Genomic DNA, 26103 nt, shown 5'->3' with positions numbered 1-26103 from the left:
TACGTCACATATACGTATGTATCAATGCGAGCTTTCCAGCAAGAACATTCATAAAAGCACAATGTCATATGATTAGCTGTCAAATAGAAAAATTTTAGGGTCTTTAAAAATTCTCCATTTAATAGCCAATTGGGTGACATGTGTCTATCCGTGTTATTATTTACGTAATAAATATATGTAACAAAATACACTTATAAAATATACAGGTGTACATAAAGTACGAATAATCGAATCGCTCACATGTATACTCATACTGATACAATACAAGAGTTTTCTAATCATACGTTTTATCATGATCACGGGTATATTAATTTTACAACAATGACGAAGTGAACATACATGTATGTAGTTATCATCCTCCCCTCTTCCCGACTTCATCCGTCATATATACATCCATTATTCATCACATTGTTATCTCTTTACGCTATCTCAGACGAATTAGCGTATTACAATTTTAGAAAGTCTCTTGTGGCAGTAACTTTGTATCTTTTGCAAGCGTGAAGAATTTATACAAATGCATCTGATCTTATACTGTTTACATTACGTTTTGCGAGCCACATCGTATAACCTTTAAAATATCGCGTGACAACAGTTTCATTTCATCGAGTGGTTTATCCGTTCTTATAGAAATTTCTCCAATTATATAAAATAGTAACATGGCAGGGTGTTACGACAAATTATCTTGGACAGGTGAGTTTTGTATCGCATGTGACGATTGGATGTAATGTTAATGTACGTCTTCTTTCTCGTATGTGTATAAACCCAAAAAATACTAATTAAAATTTAATTTTTTTTTTTAAATATGTTTATATAGATTTAATATTAAGAAGAAATTTTATAAAAAGTTGAACATAAATTATTACAGAAGATTTAATATTGAGGCTATTTTTAATTTATTGTACTTTGATAATGTACATTGTACATATATTTTCTTTTTTAATATTGTAAACTTTAATGATATATCTTTTGCTATTTTTATAAATTTGTATATAACAAAGTATAATGAAAATTTTTGAATTTGTAATTTAGCGGACAAAAAAAAGATTAAATTGTTTTATTAGTGTTGATAACATTCTGCAAACTATAAAAATATTTTTATATATTTCTAATAATAGTTTTTTATGATTTTGTTATACAGAAGTACGGGATTTATTGAGAACTTGGAGAGAAGATTCCGAACGACGAAGTAAAGATGTAGTGGACTTTTGGGAAAATGTATTAATAGGAAAGATTGATCGTTTAGGCAATGAAAGTACAATCATTTTGAACACATTTTCTTATTCTTAAAATTGATTAAATAAATAATAGCAATATAATTAAATAATAATACCATTTTTGTCACATTTTTTAAAATAAAAGTATATATAATAACACTCCATCTTTAATTATTTAGAATATTTGGTTCTGGAACAAGTATGTGTAGCAGCATTGGATTGTTACCGTCTGCCGCTTGCTGAATATTGCATTAAAATTTTAATGCGTGCATTTCCAGGCAGCTTGCGTGTTCACAAATACCATGCCATGCATTTGGAAGCATTAGAAATGTAAATATACATTATCAAGTATTTACAAATATTTAATAATACTTGTTTTAACAATTTATCTATATATTTTGCAGGTATGATGAAGCAATGGAAGTTTTGGAGTCTATTATAAAAAGAGATGAGACTAATGCAGCACCAAGAAAACGTCGTGTTGCTATTTTGAAAGCTCGAGGACGTATTCCAGAGGCAATCAAAGAACTTACAGAATATCTAAAAAGGTCAGTTTCACACTTTTACATATATATATATATATTAACATGTTTAAATAGTTTTATAAAACTTATAAAATATAAATAAATGTATATTATATTTTTATAAAATTATATATTTTTTTATAATTTTATAAATGATATATGTATATTAGTAATATTATGTTACAAAATCATTATTTAGATTTATGAGTGATCAAGAAGCATGGCACGAGTTGTGTGATCTTTATTTGCAAGAACAAGAGTATTCCAAAGCAGCCTATTGCATGGAAGAACTTATATTGCATAATCCACACAGCCATTTAATTTACCAAAGATATGCTGAAATAAAATATTCTCAGGTAATGGATGCATTTATTATTTTTATGATTGTTTGCAACAGCCACAATGTATTTAACTAGATGAATTAACAAAAAATAAATATCAAAAAAGACCTTTTTGATTGAATGAGAATAATATACATTTGAGATATATATTTATAAATAGAGTATATATTTTTAAATTGTATTTTTTTATACAGGGCGGATTTGATAACATGGAGTTAGCGAAAGCATATTTCTGCCAAGCAGCAAAATTAAATCCAAATAACATTAGAGCCTTATATGGTTTGTTATTAGTAAGTTTTAAAATGGCACATATAATATTAGATACTAATTTTATATGTGTGTATGTGTAAACAGCTTTCTGTAAATATGTAATTTCAGACAACAAACAATATTGCAACATCACCTAAATGCCCTGCATCCAAGAAGAAGGATGCAATGAAGCTAAGCGAATGGGCTAGTAAACAAATTGAGAAACAATATGAAAGTAAAGTATCGAATGAAGATGTTAAGAATGTAGAACGTTTATTAGGACAACTGCAACTTGAAGCTTAGGTACTGTTATCTTTGACAAATTGTATATTTATTTTAATTTTGTAACAAAAGTCAATAGCATATGTTTAAACATATTGCATATAACTATTTCCAAAGAATCTATCGAGCACGAGAAATTTTTAGGTACATTTTTTAGTTCTATGCAGTTAAAAAAAAAGTTAATAAAATTCTGATCATGATTAATGTATTGAAACAGTATTATCTTTTATTCTATTTTTCAATTATGTAATGTATATTATTATGTCCCAAGAGTATAATTTTGTCTAATGTCGATATAAAATGCATATGTTAATATATTATTAATCACTCAATTAGTAAATTCTATATAGTTTTCAGGTTTTAGCTGCACTATATACGTAATTATCTTCTAAACATATATATATATATATATTAATATTTCTGTATTTTACTGTATATGTTATTAAGTGAATGTATAATCATCATTGATTTTGTAATTGTGATCACTCTCTCGGCTCTCTCTGTTGTCTAATATCATTGTTGATTTTCATGTGCTATAAAGTATTGATTATATCTGCATATAAATATAATGAAAATAAAAACGGCGTTGATGAATAAGATATATGTATGTAAAAAATATCATTTATTTCAAACTAATTGGAACAATTAGCCTTGTTTTCATATCAATTGTTACAATTATTTTGCACATAATAAGAGAAAATGCAAAAATCAGGTGACCACATCTTGAGATATTTCTGAATAATTATATATTTTTAATTACTGGATTGCTTACAAAATTTTTTAATCTTTTCCTTATGAAATAACTGTAAAATAAGAAAATTTTCCGAACAATCCAATATGCATATATAAGGATTAACACCTGTGAAAATATCTATATAAATGAAAGAAGACATTTACTGTCTACAAAAGATCACAGTCATCTTTCAGTAACTTCCTTGTTATTACGACGTTCCCACTCTTCTCGTCTTCTCGCTCTTTCTGTGGCTTTTTTCGTTCGCCTTTCCTTCCTTGTTTCTTCGCGTAATGCAAAATATTTTTCACGAAAGTCGACTAAATTCATACTGATGCTTTCATCGGTTGCCTATCAAATATTGAAGATATAGAAGAGTAAGAATTGCATGTAAAATTAAATGGCTCATGCATACATACTTCTGACTCTTTAATTTTTTTGTACGTTAATAATCTTCTACTAGTATAGTTGCTCAAGACTTGTTCGGAATTAGCTAACAACTCTAAGCATGGATGTGCTGGTAACTGATCTTCTGTATATTGGTCCCTAAATCATAAATTTGATAAATATAATTTTCTGTACCATTTACTAGTTAATAAATAATCATTCCTAGTGTTGCCACATTTCTTACATATCATTAATTACAAATAATTATTAATAGATATATGTACCTAAACAATGGATACCAACACACCAATCTGCCATCAAGTTTCAGATGTCTCGCGGAGAAACACAATAAATCTTTATATATTTGATTCAGGCCGTAACCAATTTTAGAAGGAATATGAGAAGTTGCTTGATGCTCTTCTATTATAGGATTTATCTTCATAGTACCTATACGTTCTGTAGCCTCTCTTATACCATAAGGTGCTGTAAAAGGTGCTTTAGTCGCTCACAAATCTTAAAAAATTTGTAATCGGATTTTGTGATTTTTTGTACTAACGATCTGTTATAATAGCATCTATTCGTAAATCTGTTCGCCAGAGTGGATACGAAAAATCTGCCACTACTACATCAAGATAATAGGAACTCATTCCATATTGATGCATATTTGCTGCAATGCTTTCGTCTTCTTCCCTTATCTAGTATCATACATAATACAATAATTATTCGGCTGTTTCGATTTTTTAAATTTCTTTTTATCAAGTTTTATAAAAATTGATAAATATTTAAAATGTTTGTTAGTCTTATACCTTTTGTGATATCCGTGTAGGTCTTGTACGACCATGGAGCATTAAAAAATCAATGTCAGTTCCAAATGTATATCCTCCAAATTGAGATGCAGCAATTAACAAAGAACCCGTTCCTACAAATGGATCGTAAACTAGATCCCCATTTCTAATTTGTGCTTGATTTGCCATTATCAGCGACAATTGTGGATCCATTGAAGTATTTCCTATAAATTTTCTAGTTTTTAGTGATAACTTTTGAATTAATTCTCGCTGGCCATCAGCAATCTGTAATAAAAATATAATCTGTAAAAAGAAAATATTTTCGATAATCATATTACTTACCCATCTTCCAAAGAAATATTCATATGGTTCCTCAGGAATGCTATTAGGATTAAGTCCATAATATTCTATATAGAATAAAGTGATATCTGGATTTTTCAATCTGACTGGTCCTTCAAGAGGTAAATAACTAAAAGACTTTCCCCAATATTGCATTAAGTCAATAACACTATATTAGTTAATTTAAATATGTATTTTGATATATGAAATGATTAGCATTTAATAATGCATAGCATATATTTTAATAAAACATAATTTTAGAGTAATAATGACTTTTAAATTCATTATTAAAGTTCCTTATTTACTTACTTCAATCTTATTTACTTTTTCTTGTTGTGAGAAATGTTTACAGAAAGTCTCGACTGCAATCTTGAATGATCTTTTCTCTCCAGTCATATTTTTGACAGAGTAAGCTTTTAAAGAATTATGTAAATCTTCATTTTGTTTGCCTTGTGCCCATAGTTCCAAACAAAAGCGTATTGAAATTGCTCTACCAAGAATTTGATGTATTGCATTCTCATCAGGTAAATCTACAATCCAGTATGGCTAAAACAAAATTTTACAAGTCTATTTTTTGTTTACAGTAAATTGTAATTTAAAATAAATCAATATTGTTTTTTTAATAATCGTGATTAAGATCTCATACACATATCTTTCTAAGCAATGTATATTGTATAGATATTTTCATAAATTGTACATTGTTTAAAGCATAATTTGATACAATATTTGTATTATTATATATAATGAATAGCATTTATATAAAAATATTTTTCACATTTACAAAGTTATTTTACAGTATAAATTATAATTGAGAAATGCTTTTTGCACAGAAATAATTTACACAACAATGTAATCTAAAAAGAACATATATTAACACACACATACACACAACACACACATGAATATTGATAATTAATAATGTTCATACTTCCTTACATGTTCCTTTGGCCTAGTTATTATTTGTGGATTAATTTTGTGCATATCAAATATAGACTGCATTTCCTGAAATATAATAGATGGAAAAATAATAGTTACTTTCACAATAAATATATATAATCAATATAAAAATATAAATACATTTCTTTTGCTCTCTACAAAATTTAATGAGATATTAAAATCTTATGACTTACAAACTCTCAAGCAAAATGTCTCTCTCAAATATATAAAATTTTTCTACAATATTTACATAAATGTAGAATATAATAAAATATATAATAAAAATATAATAGTATTTTACGAAAAATTGTTTTATAATTTAATTTATAATCATTAAAAATATTTCATGAAAAAACACTTACAGCCAATCGGAAATCAATATGTTCGTGAGCAAACCAAAAGAGATACCTTTTTAATGGGCTGCTCATTTTTAGCATCGTTTATAATATATATTATACCCGTAATAATTATTTATATTAGATATATATATAAACACAGATTCCCTTGAGCTATTGTTGACAATCATCTAACCTCTCTAAGAGCACATTCAACCAATGATTATAAATTTTACAAGATTATAAAACACATTCGACATTTTAATTGCGTATCTAGTAAACTACCAGATTAATTAATTGGAAATAGAAAACGTTTTCTGTCATTTCGCGAAGCTAAATTTTTAGAATATGTAAAAATTTGCAAAAAAGATTATATTTTATTTTGAAAGATGGATAGGGTTGAGAAATGCTGATTTAAATTCATATAAAAATCCAAATAATATAGAAATATAAAATATTATATAGAATACATATTTGATAATTTATTTATTGTTATTTGAATTTGCAAGTATTGCCTCGTTGAGATAATATTAAAAAGAAATATATTATAAAGAAATATGAATATCTATTAAATAATTAAAATATATTAATAATGTTCTGATTGGTCAAATTTCAATCTTGAATTTTCAATCTCAATTTTTAAAGGCCTATAACATTACGGGTTTGGTTGCGATTGGAGGATTATGGTTGTTTATTGTGGATTGACCTATCAGAGCAAAGTAGCTTGCCAGCTGATTGGTCAATCCGCAACTGTCAATTAAAATCAATATAAAACACTTTAACTGCATAGCCTGATACGGGCTTAAGGCTAATAATTTATTATTAAAAGCAAGTTTGTTCTACGAACAAATGTCATATTCTAATACGTACTAAATACTATACTGGCCAATCATAATTATTTCATTCTATGGAGGAATGGTTATAATTGCCCAATATACTACGTATTAAAATATATCGGTGTGATGTAAAATAAGCCCATGATATAAGTTGCTTTCTAGAGAAATTGAATGAAGAAAATTAATAACACTCACAGATTTCTATATAATACTAGGGCTAGATTCCAAAACGGTGAAAAATTTCCTCTGCGAGGAAAATTTTACTCGATGGCCGGCTTGGAACCAATCAGAAACGCTTAAGAAAGTTTCGGAATGGCCATCGAGTAAAATATCATTCCTCAGAGAGTACGTTTTGGAACGCAGCCTAGAGCGCTAAAGCGGGGAACACACAGTTTTGCATAAGCGCATGGTCATAAGCATAAAGAAATTGATTGGTCCACAAACATATGCCTAACGAAATGAATCAATTTCCTTATACTTATGGCTATGCGCTTATTTGTGTTCCCCTCTTTACTCTACGAAATACATAACCTCAAAAATTATGTACAGCACACACACTTACACAAACATACTTTTCTGACACGTCGGCCATATTACATATTCAGCTCTTATCCTTTTCTTTCTTATTGATTCCTACCACGATTCTTATTTAAGTCACGCATGCGCAGATGCTTACTTCTTATAGGTTATACATACTTTATGGTATTAATATTTCGGTCAGTATATAAGGAAGTTAGCGGCAGTGTTGTTATAGACGGGCTGGGTTTTTTGTTTTCCTGCATACACAAGCGCGAACCGTGTACATGTGATGCGCAACGCGTTCTGCGCATCACATGTACACGGTTCCTGCTTGGTGCATAGAAAAACACTGGTTAGCGATCTAGTATTATATAGAAGTCTGTGGTAACATTGCACACGTTTTTTTTGCTAACAAAAAGATTATGTAAAGTAGCACTTTCATACACTGCACGTGTGTATTAATTATAACGTACATGCATACAAATGCTGAAAAATTTCTATTATGTTTCTATTGGCGTTTCATTTAATGAAATTAAAAATTTTTCCGAATATATCTACTTATGTCAGAAGTATCTATAAACATCATGTCAGAAAATACTTTTGAAGAGGGGAATAATCTATTCAGAGGTAAATAATTAATAAAATTATATATATATATATATAATTTTATATTATATATATATATATATATATATATATATATATATATATATATATTTACAATTTTGTTATAAAGTTTGTTCATATTTGTCACATTATTCTTAAGATGCAAGTATTAAAGGCAATTATTATGTATTGTAGATTATAAAAACGAAAACTTCGATGACAGTGACTTACAGTCACGATTGTACGCGGAAATTTATTATGAATCAAACGTCGGGGATGAACCAAATACTTCGAATATTTCAACGACGATTCAACTTACTAACATGGATGCTGAATTAAATTTTGAACCAGAAAATATGCAACAACAATCTGAAGACAAGCAACCATTAGAATTTGAATCTGCTAATAAGTCTCCAAAAACTAAGAAAATATCAAAAGAGCATTGCAAACAGAATACTCTATTACCAAATGAGAGTTCTGTCATAGACAATGATATATCGCGCGTACAAAATTTAACTGATACAATCAATCCTGCATCGGTTGAAATTCAGACTAGCATAGACAAATTGTCTGATCAAGAGATGAATCCTATAATACATTATAAAGATAATATTAATAATGACAACCTAGAAAACTCTTCAGTAGAAAAAGAAAAAAGCTTTGCCAAGAAACATAAATCTCCTAATACAAAAAGTAAGCATCGAGAAAATTTGCTAAAAGATCAAACTGCTTTATCGAATGACATGATACATTCAAAGTACAATGTCATGTCAAAATCTGCAAAACAAGAGATTTTCTTAGACAAATTAAAGAACGATAAACAAACTTCGGATAGTTCTGACTCTGAAGAATCTATTTTTGAAGTACCAGTTCCACCAAAACCAAAACCACCACTTATAAATCTGCATGATTCTGATGAGGAAAACGATACAAATTCAAAAATGGATGAGTTAATTTCAAAAAATGTTAGCTCTAAAATTACAGGCGAATCGAGTAATCATCAAGGTACATCTGTTAAAAATAAAAATACTAATAAATCTCTACATAATAAGGATACAACAGTAAACTCCAGGAATAACCATACACGTACGCAAGAAATTAGAGAAGATATTGTTTTGAATTGCACAATAGTTCAGAAAGGTGCTAAAAGTATATGTGAAATTAAAAAGTCATCCAAAAGTGCAAAATTAAATAAAAATCAAAATGTATCAATTGAAGATATAAATCAAAATTCTACAAAACAGTTGCAAACTACATCTAAAGAACGTACTGCTAATTTAGAACAATTTATGATTCCAGAAATATATTCATATAATTACATTCATGAAGTGCAACAGAAAATTAATAAAAATAATATTATATCAACACCTGATAGATATAATTTAAGAAGTGCAGAAAGAAACAATATATTAGATGCAACAGCATCATGCAGTAGTAATGATACAGCAATAGATCGGAAGAGACAAAACGATAGCAGGATGGAGAATCCTAAACAAAAACGACAATGCACTGTTCAGCAAAACTATCAATATGTTATGCAGCAAAGCAGCAGCGGCGAAAATAGAAAAAGCGAATCAAGGAATGAGTTTTTCAAAACAATGTCAGAGTCATTGAGGAATCATTACTATAACTCATCTCGCAGTCAGGAGAACTTTGATGTTGACGAATTACAGCGAAGCATGTCGAAAGATCCGCAAATGTGGAGGATAATGGACGCGGATTTGATGCCATGTCCTTCCAGCAGACATCGCAACAGGTTCTGGTACAACAGATGCACGCATTGCCATCAGGATGGTCACCAACGTTATGATTGTCCAGTGCCACGCAAAACGCCCTGCTGCTATATATGTGGCAACAAAGGTCACATTGAGTCTCGTTGTCCACAGAAGATGTGTCTTACATGCGGTAAGCAGCAGAACACGTTTCGTAAAACTTGCGAATATTGTCGTGTCCTGTATTGTACTATGTGTAATTCGATAGGACATGAGTCAACGCAGTGTCCCGATCTCTGGCGACGGTATCATCAAACGACCGACATGAGCGGCCCACCCCAGAATCCAGGTAACATAATGAAACCGCCGGGTTTATTGCATTGCTGCAATTGCACAAAGCGCGGCCACGAGTCGTCCACGTGCAATGCATATCGATGGTCCCAGCACTTTCAAACTCCGGCAGCGGTCTCAAGTTACACGGACGGACCTATGTACACGAGTTTCTCAAGTTCTGATTTTCAAATAAGTTTGTCATCCAAGGCAACAAGCAGTAGTTCGATTCCAGTAGAAGAATATTCGAAATCTTTTAGTAGTGCAGACACGTTATCATCAAATGCAAAAACTAACGAAATGCCGATTCCTCAAGGCTCTCTGTGCAATCTAGAAGGAAACTTGGAATCTTCTATAAATAAGATACATCAGCCCGAAGATAAACAGAAGAAATATAGACAAAATGGAATAAATGAAATAGAGTTTACTACTATTTTATTTGCCTGTGGTAAATTCCATGACAAAAATAACAAAGACGCGCAGATGATCTCGAGAAATCTTTCAGTCTTGCGCAAAAAGGATTTGTCAAGTGATGGAAGGAAGACTATAGCAAGTTTCCCAAAGCGCAAAATTATTCCACTTTTTCTCAAGACATTGGTTGAAAAGACAATAGAATTTGAAATAAAAATAGGCCACACAAGGCATCAATATCAAGATGTAATATTGCAGATAATAGCAATGAAAGGACACATAGAACTGCTATGCGATCTGCTGTTTCACTGGATCAATCTTCCAGACAATGAAAAGGATTATGGGGTGGATGTGACTTTACCCATGAATCCTACAAAAATGTTTAACCTATTGTCTTCGAGAATGCCACAGCTAACAAAAATGAGCTTTACATGTTACAATGATCACATACAAGGAATAAATGATCCACGATGGATTTTTCAATCAATAAAAGACCACAAAAAACAATTGGAAAAGCATAATGGTAGTTTCAGGCAATACTCTCGCTTACGTACAAAGATGTGGCGTTTACAAGTCAAGCTTCTTATGATTTTCAACACTGAGCCCAAACCAAATCATTACATATCTCAATTTAAGAATGCAATGAAGCAACTCGAATCTGTGAAACGAGATCGGATGATTGAGAATCTTGATGCTGTCATTTATCTTCAACTCACTCTGCTTTATAATCGTTTATTTGTGCCTCACACACCCGTCACTCTATTCAAAATGCTGGCGCGCATTGAAAAACACTCGGAAATGATGAGAAAAAATATGAATTGTTCGCCGCAGATATTGCAGGAATTGGAAAATAATGGAATATGTGAACAAGAAAATCTTGCATCACACTTTAATGTAAATTCTTCGTTAACCGTAACATTTAGCACTTCGCAAAATACACACTCTGCTGAAAATGTTTCTGCGATTGGTGTTCAGCAGAATACGAGTGACGAGTTGCTTGTTGAAAGAAGAGACGATATTTCGCCTATAATTAATGATACTGTAGATCGTAATGATAATGAGATAATGATACTGGAAGATTCAGTTACGGAAGATGCTCAGAATGATATATCATCAAATCCTGAGATATTTAACTCTGTTGAGCCAATATTGATTCCAACAGAACCAGTATTGATTCCAACAGAACCAGTATTGATTCCAGAAGACAGAAATGATGACCAACCATTAACAAGTGGTCTAAATGAATCATCTGTGAACAAATGGATTCAAAATAAATACACATGTAGATACAAAAATTCTAAAAAAGTAGAACAATGGAAAAAAAAACAAGAGAAATTGGAAAGAAAAAGAAATATTGCAATTGCAAATATGTATCCAAATGCCTCAAAACTCATAAAAGAGGCTCGTGCACTTGAACTACCTCATATGATGAAAGCAGCAAACGAATTGGAAAGAAAACTTAACAGTCAAACAATTACGCTAAAACATGTGGAGTCGATGAAAAAGATGATAAAATTAGAGAAAAAATATCGTCAGACTGTTACCACATTTTGGAAAGATTTAAAAACATAATTTATTTGCAAATATTGTTACACTTGTTCGATGCTATTACAATATTGAATAAAATTATTTCTAAAGAGAGAGAGAGAATGATATAATATTTGTACAATTTAAAATGTGGACGAAAGTATTGTTTGAGTTATGGATAATATCAAATGACCATCAATATGGATGTGCATAATATATTAAAAAGAAGTCATTTGGTATACAAACAACTTGTAAAATATTTTGCAAATTATTTAACCACATTTATATATTCACATATATCTTATTCTGTCAATCATATATTCTGATAAATATAATTAAAGTTTTTGAAACAAAATGTGTAGTTTTAATATTACAGCTATGTAATATTTGCTATAGTAAGTATGAATAACTTGTCTTTTTATATTATTAAATTTTTGAATGAAATATTAAATAATTATTTCAATTTTCTTGCCCCTTTTAATATATCATCCCCCTCTTTAAATATCATCGTTTATATAATAATTAGAATAATATCTTAAGACTTAAGATATTTCTATCACATAGCATTTAGATTACTATCATATTATTTATTATAATAATTAAAACGAAGTAAAAAAATATTGCTTTTTTAATTATTGAATATTTGGATAAAATTTCAATTATTATTACATCTTTGGATAAAATATTAAAAGATTAATTTTGAATATACTTGAAAAGTTTATTTTGTATTTCAAGAATAATATATGATATAATTAAATTTGAAATCTCAAAATTATTTGATTTATGACTAAACTTTATGTGATCTTTGTACACATATTTTTTTCAACAGAATAATTTAATTTATCAATTTAAAAAATCAAAGATTTAGAACTGTATATACTTCAAGTTTGTATTCTAGGAATTGTATTTTATATGCCAAGGAATAATAAATAATAGAGTAAGATATATCATATTGCTGCAATAATATTACATTTACTTTTGGCGGAGAACACACGAGTCATTTTAACATACATCAAGATATTGTCAAATTTTTTAGCCACAAAATTAGTTTCATAGTTTGTACAGAATTCTTAAATATACAATGTGTGTGCACATTTTTGTCTGCATAAGACCATTCTACGTAAGACCAACCACATGCAAGCAAAGCTCAATCGAGTCAATTGTATCCACAACACTGTCATGTTACACGTAACACGTAAGAGATTCTCTGGCTGTTATTTCTTCATTGGTGGTGGGCCTACCATGGGAGGTGGTGGTCCGTTCATCGGTGGTCTCATGTGTCCCATAGGGCCTATGGGGCCCATCATAGGACCCATTGGTCCCATCGGTCCCATCATAGGTGGCCTCATACCCATCATCGGAGGGGGCATCGGTCCATGAGGTCCCATCATCATTGGGCCACCCGGACCCATGGGTCCAGCTGGATGCATGCCAGGTGGTGGCATCATCCCCGGAGGTCCTTGCGGCGGTACTCCGGATCGTGATCCAAGACTAGAGCCGAGATTCGGCGGCGGTGGTATCGCCGCACCCTTATTGGCAGCGAAGGGATTGGAGGCGATCTTGCCGGCTTTAAAGGCGGCCGTTGTCGCATCGATCAGATGCTGGGCCTGCTCCTCCATCCATTTTTGATAGAAATATTTCACGTTATCTTTGTGCTTGCGACCCTGGCAATGAGTCTTGCGTACGCTTGGCGAATCATGCGTCAAGTAAGTGTCACAATAGTCGCAATAGTATTTCGGCATCGGTGCGTCTCTCAATAATCTCGTTGACTTTTGTTACAGCTGATTGATCTCCTCGCCGCTATTTTATATTACAATCACTAATTAAGCGATAGAATCTTCTAGCATTTTTTAGGTTATATGTATATACTACTGGCGGTGACTCAGTGACAATTTACAATGGAAGCGATAAAATCCGCATCGGTTGGCCAATAATTGAGTGCGACAGCCAACCAGAGTTGCGTTTTTTTTTTCATAAATGGTTGTGGGTTTGTCGAATATTTCAAATAGAAATAACTATACGATGTAGGAATTTTTTATTCCCCAAATTACGGTTAGTAACAATTAACGAGGATTTGAAAATTTAAATTGATGCAAGTTTTATATAGAACTATTTATTTATCTAACAAATAAATAGAATATAATTTGTAGAATAAAAAATATGAATTTTATTAACGTTCAATTTAAATGAATCAATTACGATAAAATTTGATATACGCATTGATGCAACAATTATATTTATATTTATTTGTTTTTATATTTGTAGATCATTTTTTTATATATATTTATAGTGTCTTTATGAAACACTAAGATGAGTATCATGTATTAAGTTATTTAGATAAAGAAGCAAAGAAGATTAAAGAAAGATTATTTTATTATTGAAAAAGTACAAAATGAATCACATATAGCAAAATAAGACTGCAGTGTCAAATAAAGCTTAAAATTTGAATTGTACTTTGTTATAATTAAATAAGGCAACTATGATAGTGTGTTGCACATTCATCCGAAGTCCTATAAACTTAATTGAAATTATTAATATTTTTGATCTCTTTTCAAAAGTATAATATTTTCGATCATCTTTAAATATCATCCACGCAAAATCTTACTCGTTCATTATTTGCAAGTAATATTAAGAATTACTAATATATTGTCTTATTAAAATATCAGCATATGACACGATAACATCGAGGTGTCTATTACATATATATATAAGATGATAAAACAAAAGATAGATAAAACGGAATGTGTTGCAACGCATTGCTCAATGCGAGACGATTATGCGAAAATTAAGCACTAGAAAAAAAAAAGAAATAATAATCGCATTTGTTCGAATAATCACGAAATGGATACATAAATAGATTATACGCGTATAAATTATTCGAGGGAAATGAACTCTACATATTTATGCGGAACATTCATAGCTCATCTCATCTGACAACAGCGTAGTTGGGAACTGGCGCATTAACCGTTCCCCAGAAGAGAATAAGCTTCGTGGGGTCGTGTCTAATGAAAAAGAGGAAAGGTCGATTGGCGATCAGTTTCTTTTGGTTGCCGTCTCGCCGTAAAAGTATTCCGGTTGTCGCCGCGGCCTCCGTTCCTTTTTCCGTCACATCCATCTCCACCTTATGTAGTACCTCATCGGCGAATAAACCCGGATTCACGAGATTCGCACTATTTCGGAGAGCATCAAGACCGTAAGACGGGAAATTCTTGCTTTGCATAAATCGCAAGAAGTTCTCGTCTATGGGTCGACTCTGCCGTCTCTTTCTGTTCTTTGTCTTCTTCTCAGCGTTTTGGAAACGATACTTGTTCTCCTCTAAATTCACGTATCTCGTATTTTCGTGACTGATCTTCGTGTCTTTCTCGAGGCCATCGTTCTCCGTAGCATACATCGTCCGTGATGATCTGACGTTGTGTTGTTTTTCGTCCAAAACGTTGCTCTCACGACGTGTTCTACGAATTTTGTGAATATGAAATCCTGTGTTCCATTGCTCAATATTATAACCGCGTTCCTTATCGTCGTACCTGAAAAAATTTGCTCTCGCACCGTTACTCACATCCTGATTATCCCCCATCCGTGAAAAGATAAGATAATCGTTGGTTTTACTCGACAATTGCTCTGGAAACACTTGCCGTGAAATATGCGGTGCCACTTGTAAAGTTGGCGCAGCCGCTGCATTTTGACCGTATCCACTCGACAAGAGACTTAAATCCGCAGTTTTCGCGTCAAATAACGAACGTAAACCCAAATTTTGTAGCGCACTATTCAAACTTAACGTACTCGAGAGTTTCATTCGAGGAAAACCGATGATACAGGTTTGATTCTTGAGATTACTTATTAAGTTTTCAATAGTCTCAACCGTTAGTTGGTCCTGAAAATTCTTCAAAGCAGTGGCTCCTTCGACTTTTGGCAAAAGCACGTACATTGACATCTAGAAATAAAAAAAATCTTTATGTATTATGGACCTAAAGAAAAAAAATTTATTGAGGTAAACTAATTTGTTAACGTACTAAAAATAATGTAAAAAGAAAGTGCAAAAATGAGATATATTGAAAGTAACAAAATTTGAAGATATCGCAAAAATTTAGATTTTATCTCGTTAATGAAACATAGTTCTTAAAAAAATAAGAATAGAAAATAAACAAATCAAGATATAATTTTTAAAAATGTATCTCAATCGATTGCATTATTTAGAAAAACATGAAATCTTGTTAATTCAAAAATATCTTAATATTAAATTAAGGTAGCAATATAATTAACATTCTCAAGTGTACTAATATATTTTCACTTATTACCTCTAAGCCTTTATAGGGTAGAGCCAATATTTTAACGCCTAGTGATTTGTCTTCGTAAAAGGGGAAATTACCGCCGTTGTACATCATATCTATCCCGATCGTCTCATTCGGTTCAATGAAGAATTGTTTTCTGCAACAGAAAATATAATATATTGTTTAAAAAAATGAAGACAGAATCGTTTTCTCGATCGCCATAGGTCCAAATAAATAGAAATAGAAATAAATAGAAATACTTACCTCTGTGTCATGCCTTCTAAGAAATGTTGATTCCATTCTCCTTTGAAATATAGCGCCGATAACAAAATGACCATGGTCGTCGGATCCGGGACGCTGTTCAATATACCGTCGATCTTTCCCATTGTCCGTTGCTTTACCCAATTGTTTATTATGTCTTCAGCTTCTTTCCCTTTTTTTTCAAAATCTAAATTTATTACTTCACTCTTATACACATTCGTGCTAATCGCGCGAAATTCAGGACGAATTGGATATCCTTCCTAAAATAGAAATTAAAAATTCATTAAATTTAATAAAATAACATTTTAGAATTAAATGAAGAATTTTGTTATATTTATATTTGCATGCTTGAATTTTAATTTAGAAAAAATCTTTTATTTTCAATAATTTATAATTTCATTAATTTAATCATTAATTCAATCATTATTTCGTGTGTGCATATACATATAAGTGCTTAATATATCATCTATAAAAATATTTTTTATAGATTTAATAGATTTGATTTTTATATTTCATTACACTGAATATAAAATTTTTAAATAATTATCCAATATAATAAAAATAAAACATTGAATGTGTACCTGAATGAAAACACCACTGGCGGAATCTACGCGCGGCTTATTGCTTCCCTCAATTCTGAAATTCGCGATATCCAGCAATTGGCCAAACGTCTGATGAACAATTTCCGAGTGTTGAGATATGTCAATACCTGATTCCAAACCGAGCACATGCGAGACTTCGTTGAAAGTCCTGCCGGCGGAACCCAACAAGATTAATGATAATGCAACAGCAACACTGAGTGGAGAAAAGATGACGTTTTCACGATGATTAGCCATTGATGTGTCTTTAGTATTGTATATCGCTTTATTCAAGTCCAAAGAAAATTTCATGATTCCTCTGGCTATAATATTGTTCACCTAAAATCAATAATACGTCAACAATTTTATTTTTATATATCCGCGTATATATTTTAGAATCAATGAAAAAACAAATATATAATTATTTGTTTCTATAATTAATATATATTATTTAATTAATATATAATGTACATTAATTATACTTTTTTATTAATTGGTCTTTAATTAATATTTTCAAAAATCAATTTATGATCAAATTTTTTTAAAAGAAACATCTCTCGATTAAATATTTTTGTGATTTTATTTAGAGCGCGACGTTGTTATCTCTGCTTTGTTAAAATATTATTTAAAATATAATTTTATAATTTTGCAGAAATTTACAATCAATTTTATTTTCACGTCAAATTGTTATTGCTGCGCATGCAAAAATAACATGCAAATAAGAAACCGATAACAACTTACATGATCACCCCAATTTTCCAATAACGGACTAGCTGTCAGATTAGCTGTTGGACTTATTGAGGGATAAAAGGGTAATTGAGTTGAAGGATTAATTTGTGCCGTTCCTCGACCCGCGACATCGGATTGCGGAGCGGACTCTTGATTGGATTGTTTAATTTGAACTGATTGACTATTGTTGACTGTTTGTAATGCAGGATAATTAGCAGGTTGTGATCCAGGAGCAGGTGCACGACTCGTGCCAAATGTCATTCTCTGCTGATATTGATCCGGATAGACGATCTGACCACCAGCCAAGATCAAAAGACCAAACGTCAACCATATTCGTACCATGTTTTCTACAAGTATCTACAAAAAAGGTACATGATTATAATATTGATTTTCTAAAAGGACGATAAATCAAAAGAGAAATTGATAAAAATATATTCTGTAATATTATGAAAGTATTAACTGTTAAATTTTCTGTATTTCTTTTAGTTCTGTTGTCTTTTTATATTTTATATTTATTTTAGATTCAAATAATTACATAAGACGATTAGATAATTTCATAGTAAGCCATTAAAACTATTTATATGTCTTTCTTTTCAAAATATAGCAATAGCGGAATTAGAAAGAGAGAATTACTAGTTTGGAACTATGAATATACAGTTTGCATTCATTGCAAACAATTAGTAGGGGAATCTCGTAAATATAATAACACCTAATGACATGTAGTTCACATAATTGCTCACATCCTATACATATCTAAGCGAACGATAAATGCCATTATATCATTTTATTATTTGTAAATGCGGTAACAATAATATTTCATATTATTGTCAATGATATTAAAATATATCGTCAAGAGAATAACGATATATATTACCAGTTGGTGATTATTAAGACTCAAGACGAAAAAGTACTATTATTGTATCATTATGTATAAAATATTTATGTTTTTTCGCATTTCTAACAATAAGTGATATTCAAAATATCATTGATTTAGGATATCGTAATTAATTATGCCAGACGCGTTTCGCTAATTATGAAGATAGATGAAATTAATGAGATAAAACTAGTCAGGAAACGTATTTTGATAGATATATCTGCAAACCGGAAATATCCGCAAAAAAGCTCGCATTCGACGTATCGTGTTAATTAGACTGATAGACATCTTCATTGATTAATTAATTGTTTATTTAAAAAAAACAGATATAAGTATAAAGACTCTCAAGATTATAATCAATTACCATTATAATAATTTATTGCCATTCTTTTCTTACGTTAAGTTGTTTATTTTTAATTTAATTTATTTTTGATTTATTATACTTATATTTAAATTAATAATTTATCTTTTCTAATTTATTCGAGCGAATTTTTATGCCTAATAATATTTTGAAAATGTAATTTTAAATTGTTTCTAAATATCTTAGATCGAAATATATAAAATATATTTCGGAATGAATATTTAAAACATTCTAATATTAAAAATTTATTAAGACAGGGGATTAGTTTTATGAAAAGAAATAATGAGAGTGATGTCAAAAATTTGTCTTAAAGTTTACAACAGAAAGAACATTAAATATTCTGTATAATTGATGAGGTATAATCTTAAGTGCATACCAAGCGCAGCCACGAGAAAATGAATATCTAATTTTATTCAGTGTCCATCACGCTAATAGTTTAACGATCATTCATCTAGTGTTCAACGTAAAACTATTTATTCTGTCGTAATCTATCGTATTTATCATATTATCTAGTAATCATTATCTAGTAATCACGATTATTGAAAAACAGCCGCAAACATATTCTAACGTCGATTAAGTTGCATAGAAAAAATACGATTCATCATGTTTTATATAATTTACTCCAACAAATATTGTAAAAAGAACAAATTTAAAATAACTTATAAAAATAAATATTTCGAAATAATATATAAATACATCAGAATAAAAAAGAAATCTAAAAATATATTTCCCAAAGTAAAAAAAAAAAAAAAATTCGAATTAATTTAAAAAGAAAAAATTGTATCATTGGAATAATATTCTGTTTCCGAGCACTTTTGCATTGAATATTTTTTCAGACGTCCCTTTGTCTGGAACGTATAATGAATCAATGTCAACCATCAATGAATTTACAATACTTTTGTTTTGCTCGTTAACATTGGGACAATGCAGATGTGCTAGGAATAACCCAGCGTCTTTGGGCACGTCAGTAGATATCTACACATTATCTGAAAGACGCGATTGTAAAACCACTACATATAATACCGTTGGGAAATTCCCAAGGGAGTGGCAACGTACCATAGATTAGGGTTCAACCGCAAAGAAACATATCTTTTTAAGCCACTTCCCCCAAGATATTTTTTAATCCCCGATAAGAATATTATAATATGAAAATATGCTAATACAAATGTTTTTTAAAATCATATAGGTACTATATAAAAAATAAAGATACTATATAAAATCATATAAATACTATATATGGTCCCAAAAATTGCTATTTTATTTTTTTTCCTTTTTATTATTAAGTTGAAGACGATTATACCTTAATAAAAATTTACCAACAATTTTCAACTTATAATTTATTAACAATATGTTCATAAATTAAACAAAACAAAGATATTTAAAATAAAAATTATGTGAGCAACAAGATTTTATTCTTTGTATAATTTTTAAATATAATCTTCTAACAGAGTTATTTATTCAAATATCAATTGCAAGGGGAATTTAATATCGCATGATAACAAGTTTCAATAAAAGATAATCTCTTCAAGGAAATTTTTGCTAAAGCAAAAGATCAATCCGATTAAGAAATCCGTAACTGAAAAAAAGGAATAATATTTGAAGGAAATACCCTGCATATATATAAGAAGATAAAATTATCAAAACCAATTTTATAATCGATATCTTTCGTAGCGATGCATTTTATTGAATGTTATATGCTGATGTAGTATATGTGATGTAGTATACAAGAATAGTGACGTTTCTGATAGCTGGAATTCCCGCCTTGAAGTCAAGTAACGATGAGTTATTTTCTCAATTATGTTCAATCGATCGAATCCGTTCTTTTTTTTTCCATGCTTATCTGTCAGTTGTGTTGATGTCTACATGTATTTCCTATCGCGTAACTAGATATGTATATTGACTAATGACATACTCCACGTGTTATAAAATCTCATTAATCTGATGTTATAATAAAAAAATATAATAGAATTCACAGTAATTATAAAAATAAATCATAAAACAATCATCAATTGTGCTATTGATATAATTTTATTTGGATATTATATGATAATTATAATCTTTATATTCATTCGTTAATATATAAAACGCAATGTTTAATTTTTTTTGTATAGACGTTGAAAATTGAAAACTCGCTAAAATTATACCGGCTTCAATCCTTTGTCGTAAAAATCAGATATTTTTATTTATTTATTTATTTATTTTTACAAATCAAGTTCAATGATGAGCCAATTATTTTTTTAGCTGTTTTTCTACAAGAAATTTATGCTAGAATTTTTCAATAACAATCATTAATTAATTAATAATTTTAATTGAAAAACTTACGTTATTTATTACAGATCAATCAATTATAATCAACAATCAACAATCTATCTCAAAATGTGTCAAGTTTAAAATGAAGTGACTATTAATAGCATAAGAATTAGCATTTCGGAACAAGTTTTTCAATTACATTGCGATATATTTATTTTATGCGATTTTTTCCATTTTTATTTTATTATAACTATAACTTTTACTTCATACTTCTCTTATTTTATAATTATCAAATTTCATTTAAAAAAATATATCTATTACTCTTACTTATTAAAACGCTTTTAAACGGGATTTAATCTTATCCCGAAGGTCATATGTGAAAGCAAAGTCATCATAAATAGCTTATCACATATTGCACTTTTTATATCTTCTTCAATTTGTATGACACGTTAAATATATGAAATATGATTATGTGACCATCAATTCCCCAAAGAAATGCTTTTCGTTAATTACGCTCGATGGTAATTATTAAGTGTTATGAAATTTGGGATTAATTATGAAATTCGAAATAATTACCTCAGTAATTATAAAACCTTCGCAATTCACGTATAGAAAAATAATGTGATTAAAATTAAAGATTACGACAACTCATAATTGATTAATGGAAAAGAGATAATTGAATTATTAAGTGAGAAAATTGGCAGATAAGAACGAGGATATCGATGCACAAATTTATTATTATTAATTTTATTAACAATTTAAATGTGTATTAAAAATGTACGTTTCGGATTTAATACACATATTTGTTAATAAAATTTAACAATAATAAGTTCGTGCATCAATACGTCTTAGCTCTTATCTGTCAATTTTTCTACTTAATTATTACTCTGAGCCTACTATTGTTATTATTGAATTAATTATTTTAGAGAGACAGTAACCGCGTTGCGTAAAATATTTCTCACGAAGAATATGTACAATAGTATTAATTAATACACTTTATAAAAATATTTCATTATTTTTTTCATCAGTAGTAAACTAGAGTTTTATTTATATATAAACATATCTATGTAAAAAAGTGTTAATAAAAATCCATTTTCGATATATTTCGACAATAATACTTTTTCCAAAGCAAGAGGGAATACAATTAAGTGACATTTGACACCCACCTGAGAGAAAGCGCGACAATACAATCCTCAAAGTCCTCGAAATGTCCTCGATTCTCTCAATCGATTTACCGCTTGGATTTACGCTACTACGACGCTTCAATGTCCTCTAGATATAGGTCAAGTTCAATCTATTTTTCACGTTGCGAATGCCGAATGTCATATGGACATGATAATTACCTCGGAAACTGGCTTTGAAAATGAAGCTCTTTATCTCTACGCTTTAAATTGCCGTCAGACAAGTCTCACTCGTGACACGTGTCGCGTGGAACACGCGAATACTAACCGGGCATCGGTCTCGGCGATCTCTTTTATTGGTACCCAGGCCGACTATGATAGCGCAGAGAGATGCGGAGAGAGATGCGAGCGCGAATACCACGACATAACTGGAGGAGGACGAGGCTGTGACTCACACCAATCTCGCTTACGCTTTAAGCATAGTTTACACGATACTTTCCTTCCGCTGATGTTTTTGTTTATATAAAAGTATCCTGGAATAATTATAAAAATTAAAGAAAAAAATAATTATACGTAAGAGACGATAGTGAAAAACATCTTGAAGTGAGAATAACGTGCTCATAAATAGATAAACTTGAGATAAACTGGATATATTATAACTGAGTACTCTCTTTGAGATCACCTTATGCTTTTATATCGATCGTCTTGCATAATGTGTTCGATCTACTTCAGATTCATGCAGGCACCCTGGTAAAGCCACAATGAGGGCGCACAAGGAAACATTTATCATCGGGATGTATTGCGTGTACTTGCGACAGAAACCAGTCTTCCTGCAAACCATATGTTATGTTAGATCGTAATATCATAACAGATGATAACATAGGATCCATCGTATGAAATACAAGAATGTTGCCCGCAAATATAAACTGCTCGAATGTGAAATTAAAATATCCAGTCGAATAGTTGATCGAATATAATCGCGATTAATATTCCAATGAACAGACAATATTTTTTAAAATGTATTTTTAATATTTATTGTTCGTTAATTGTACGTTGTACAATTGATTGTAAAAATAATATTTATTTAATGTTTATTTAATGCGGATTTAATTTATTATTTTAATGATTATAAAAATATTTTTTCAAAAATTTTTAAGAACATTTTCAAAAATATTGTACACTCATTGGGACACGATTTAATAATTTAATTTATTTATTTTAATTTATAACTGCTTTAATATCGCTTATCAATCATATTGTATCGTTTTTAAAAAAATTAAAAAAATTTGAAAATTAAATAAGGTATGCACCGATTCGGTAAAATATTTGTGCGGAATAATGACTATTAGTAATTCATGATACATTGCGTCTTTGAGTCATACATTTCAATTATTTATTTTGTGTAGATTACGGTTGATTATATGTGTTACACGGTGAATGTCTCATCGCATAATTATTGCGCGTGATATGGCAAACAAAAATTTGTGGTTCTGTATCAGCGCGCTTTTCATTGTACTCTCGTTTCCGCTCATTAATGTCTTTCCGGACCGAAAAGTTTGCCTTTGTCAGAACCGGAATTAACAATAAGCCATATATTTTTGTAACACGTTATAGATAAACGGGATTCATCAGAGTATATCTACCTTTCATATGAAAATATCAATTTATCGGAAAAGGCATTAATTTTTATTATAAAAATTAATTATAATTCCTTTTTAATATTTGATTAATATTGCAACTCTTTTATATATCCAATATTAAAATCTCTTTCCAATGATTTCCTCTAAAATAAAAATTGACATTTTATATATTTCTAAATATGTACAATCTAGCTGGCAATTGAATATTAGATAGATCAATTTCAGATATATAGATTTTAGTCTGTATGTGTGTGTGGTGTGTGTGTGTGTATGTGTTGTGTAAGAGATCAGATATACATCTTTTGTATATTCTTTCAGATGCAAAAATGTAATAAAAATTTCTCTATCAATTTTTAGTTTTTATATATTAAATGTATAAGACACACGCATGTATAATTTTTTCTATCATAAAATCGCCATATGTGTGTGTGTGTGTGTGTATATTTGTGTCTTTATAAGCATGTGTTTATATTGTTGAGAAAATTAAATTAATTTTATGAAACCAATGGATTCTGTTCTAAATTCTGAAATGCGCGCCCGATAACAAAACCAAGTCTTCCGGGAAAATAAAGATCATTCCAGAATCATATTAATCTTATCTCTATGATAAGATTATTGAAAAGAAAACGCTTAGAAACGAGCAATAAAAATAAAATATGTAAATCGTTCATTATACGTGTATGTTTTGATATAAAAGTTAGGAATATTAAACTAACATAGAAAACCGGAAAAACTAAAAAATGCGCTTAATTAATTGTCGAACAAATTTCATCATACGGGAACTATTATTTGTCTCCTACATCATATTAAAATTATATTCTGTTTCAATTAATAATATATCGTGCACGAATAAAAATATACAAATAAAAATATTTTAGTATTACCAAAGACTGGTAGCGCTCCATCAAAATGCACAGCTGATCTTTCCAAATAGCGGGACAAATACTACGCATGCGCGATGGCACGAGCTGCGCTCATCCCAATGAGCTTTATCAGAACTTTCCTGAGACCCTGTAGAAAAAAATCAGGACCAGAATTTAAACAGAAATGAAAATAGTTGCGAATTATTTATTCTTCTTTCAATTTGTAAAATATATATCCAGTAAAGTCAATGTTTTTGGTCATAATACTAATACTATTGACCAATCAGCGAATCCCTGACAAAGACAGCGATCCACCCAGCATGTATGTATCCTTTTCTACGAATTGGATCATTTCCTCTCATCTTTGAAAGCTTACTCTATGTATAAAGCTCAATAGCTCAATAATTCAGTGCAAAAGATATCGTCATGATATATTTGTCATGGAAAAGAGAATAAAAAATTAAAGAAAACGTTAAGAAAATATTAGTTATATCCTGTCAATTAAAATTAAACGCAATACACAGTAGGATAGAACGTTATAATATTCATAAATTATATTTATTTATCTATTTATTTACGTAGTATTTAACTCGCCTTCTGCGAGATCCCGCCAAAACTGAGGTATCCGTCGCATACACGTGACTCTAAACGTCATCGCGTTGCGTCACGCGTACACGAAAAATTTGGCCCGTCTATAGCGTTTTCAAATGAACGAGTTTTAATTTATCCCAGAATAATTAATCACTATTTTATTATAAAGTTTTTTTGGCAGAGACGATGTCGTTGTTAATCAACTTTCGATCGATCAAACCGGCTTGATTCGAAAAATATAAGAAAAATATATAATAAAACACTGGCGGAAGGAGAGGAAATTAAAATGCTCGCCGCAAACGCTCGCTCGCGGTAGGCAAGCGCACTATTAAGTGATGCCACACACTACTACCTACTACTACGTTTCCCGCCAACATGGCAAAGATGTCGGCGCTCGTGTCGTTTCCCGCCAAGCCCCCGCGGCAACCTCGGCGACACGGAGGAGCGAAGTTTTTGTATGGCGGTATAATAAGAGTGTTTTCCCCGCGGTTTCTCGTCTGAGCT

At 30.2% G+C, this 26103-nt stretch overlaps 5 protein-coding genes across 13 annotated transcripts; 2 read left to right on the top strand and 3 right to left on the bottom strand.

The window, feature by feature from the left end:
* The first annotated feature begins 236 nt into the window (after positions 1-236).
* On the top strand, positions 237-3211 carry LOC126855801 (ER membrane protein complex subunit 2-like). The gene is made up of 7 exons (XM_050603760.1): positions 237-690; positions 1139-1252; positions 1394-1544; positions 1619-1762; positions 1938-2094; positions 2274-2369; positions 2458-3211. The coding sequence occupies exons 1-7, from the start codon at positions 657-659 to the stop codon at positions 2629-2631; spliced, it is 870 nt and encodes a 289-aa protein (XP_050459717.1). The 5' UTR covers positions 237-656; the 3' UTR covers positions 2632-3211.
* On the bottom strand, positions 2727-7473 carry LOC126855798 (tRNA (guanine(10)-N2)-methyltransferase homolog). 3 transcript variants are annotated; one of them, XM_050603756.1, is made up of 9 exons: positions 7154-7473; positions 5788-5853; positions 5161-5397; positions 4855-4989; positions 4534-4797; positions 4284-4422; positions 4012-4210; positions 3760-3886; positions 2727-3691 (listed from the first exon to the last, which is right to left on the bottom strand). In XM_050603756.1, exons 2-9 carry the CDS (start codon positions 5848-5850, stop codon positions 3527-3529), a joined length of 1329 nt encoding a protein of 442 aa, XP_050459713.1. In that variant the 5' UTR covers positions 5851-5853; positions 7154-7473; the 3' UTR covers positions 2727-3526. The 3 variants fall into 3 exon arrangements, with proteins under 3 accessions (XP_050459713.1, XP_050459711.1, XP_050459712.1); XM_050603754.1 differs by lacking the exon at positions 7154-7473 and adding an exon at positions 6150-6425; XM_050603755.1 differs by lacking the exon at positions 7154-7473 and adding an exon at positions 6196-6328.
* A 333-nt stretch (positions 7474-7806) lies between these two features.
* On the top strand, positions 7807-12530 carry LOC126856048 (uncharacterized). Of its 3 annotated transcripts, none has more exons than XM_050604226.1 (3): positions 7807-7829; positions 8045-8104; positions 8279-12530. In XM_050604226.1, exons 2-3 carry the CDS (start codon positions 8062-8064, stop codon positions 12106-12108), a joined length of 3873 nt encoding a protein of 1290 aa, XP_050460183.1. In that variant the 5' UTR covers positions 7807-7829; positions 8045-8061; the 3' UTR covers positions 12109-12530. The 3 variants fall into 3 exon arrangements, with proteins under 3 accessions (XP_050460183.1, XP_050460184.1, XP_050460182.1); XM_050604227.1 differs by lacking the exon at positions 7807-7829 and having other exon boundaries at positions 7838-8104; positions 8279-9988; positions 10064-12530; XM_050604225.1 differs by lacking the exon at positions 7807-7829 and having other exon boundaries at positions 7838-8104.
* A 485-nt stretch (positions 12531-13015) lies between these two features.
* Positions 13016-13975, bottom strand: LOC126856047 (U1 small nuclear ribonucleoprotein C). The gene has a single exon (XM_050604224.1). It carries the CDS (start codon positions 13803-13805, stop codon positions 13278-13280), a length of 528 nt encoding a protein of 175 aa, XP_050460181.1. The 5' UTR covers positions 13806-13975; the 3' UTR covers positions 13016-13277.
* A 443-nt stretch (positions 13976-14418) lies between these two features.
* On the bottom strand, positions 14419-26089 carry LOC126855868 (leukocyte elastase inhibitor A-like). 5 transcript variants are annotated; one of them, XM_050603912.1, is made up of 10 exons: positions 25956-26089; positions 25030-25156; positions 23188-23335; positions 22551-23038; positions 17912-18256; positions 17174-17509; positions 16596-16852; positions 16359-16488; positions 15588-15994; positions 14419-15515 (listed from the first exon to the last, which is right to left on the bottom strand). In XM_050603912.1, exons 5-10 carry the CDS (start codon positions 18239-18241, stop codon positions 14990-14992), a joined length of 1986 nt encoding a protein of 661 aa, XP_050459869.1. In that variant the 5' UTR covers positions 18242-18256; positions 22551-23038; positions 23188-23335; positions 25030-25156; positions 25956-26089; the 3' UTR covers positions 14419-14989. The 5 variants fall into 5 exon arrangements, with proteins under 5 accessions (XP_050459869.1, XP_050459870.1, XP_050459867.1 ...); XM_050603913.1 differs by having other exon boundaries at positions 14419-15587; positions 15696-15994; XM_050603910.1 differs by having other exon boundaries at positions 14419-15994; positions 22551-22656; positions 22728-23038.
* Between the last annotated feature and the right edge of the window lie 14 nt (positions 26090-26103).

This window comes from Cataglyphis hispanica, chromosome 17, assembly GCF_021464435.1.
Source record: "Cataglyphis hispanica isolate Lineage 1 chromosome 17, ULB_Chis1_1.0, whole genome shotgun sequence".
Classification (NCBI taxonomy): domain Eukaryota; kingdom Metazoa; phylum Arthropoda; class Insecta; order Hymenoptera; family Formicidae; genus Cataglyphis; species Cataglyphis hispanica.
The sequence above is the reverse complement of the archived record's forward strand: the minus strand, read 5'-3'. Positions and strand labels throughout refer to the sequence as shown.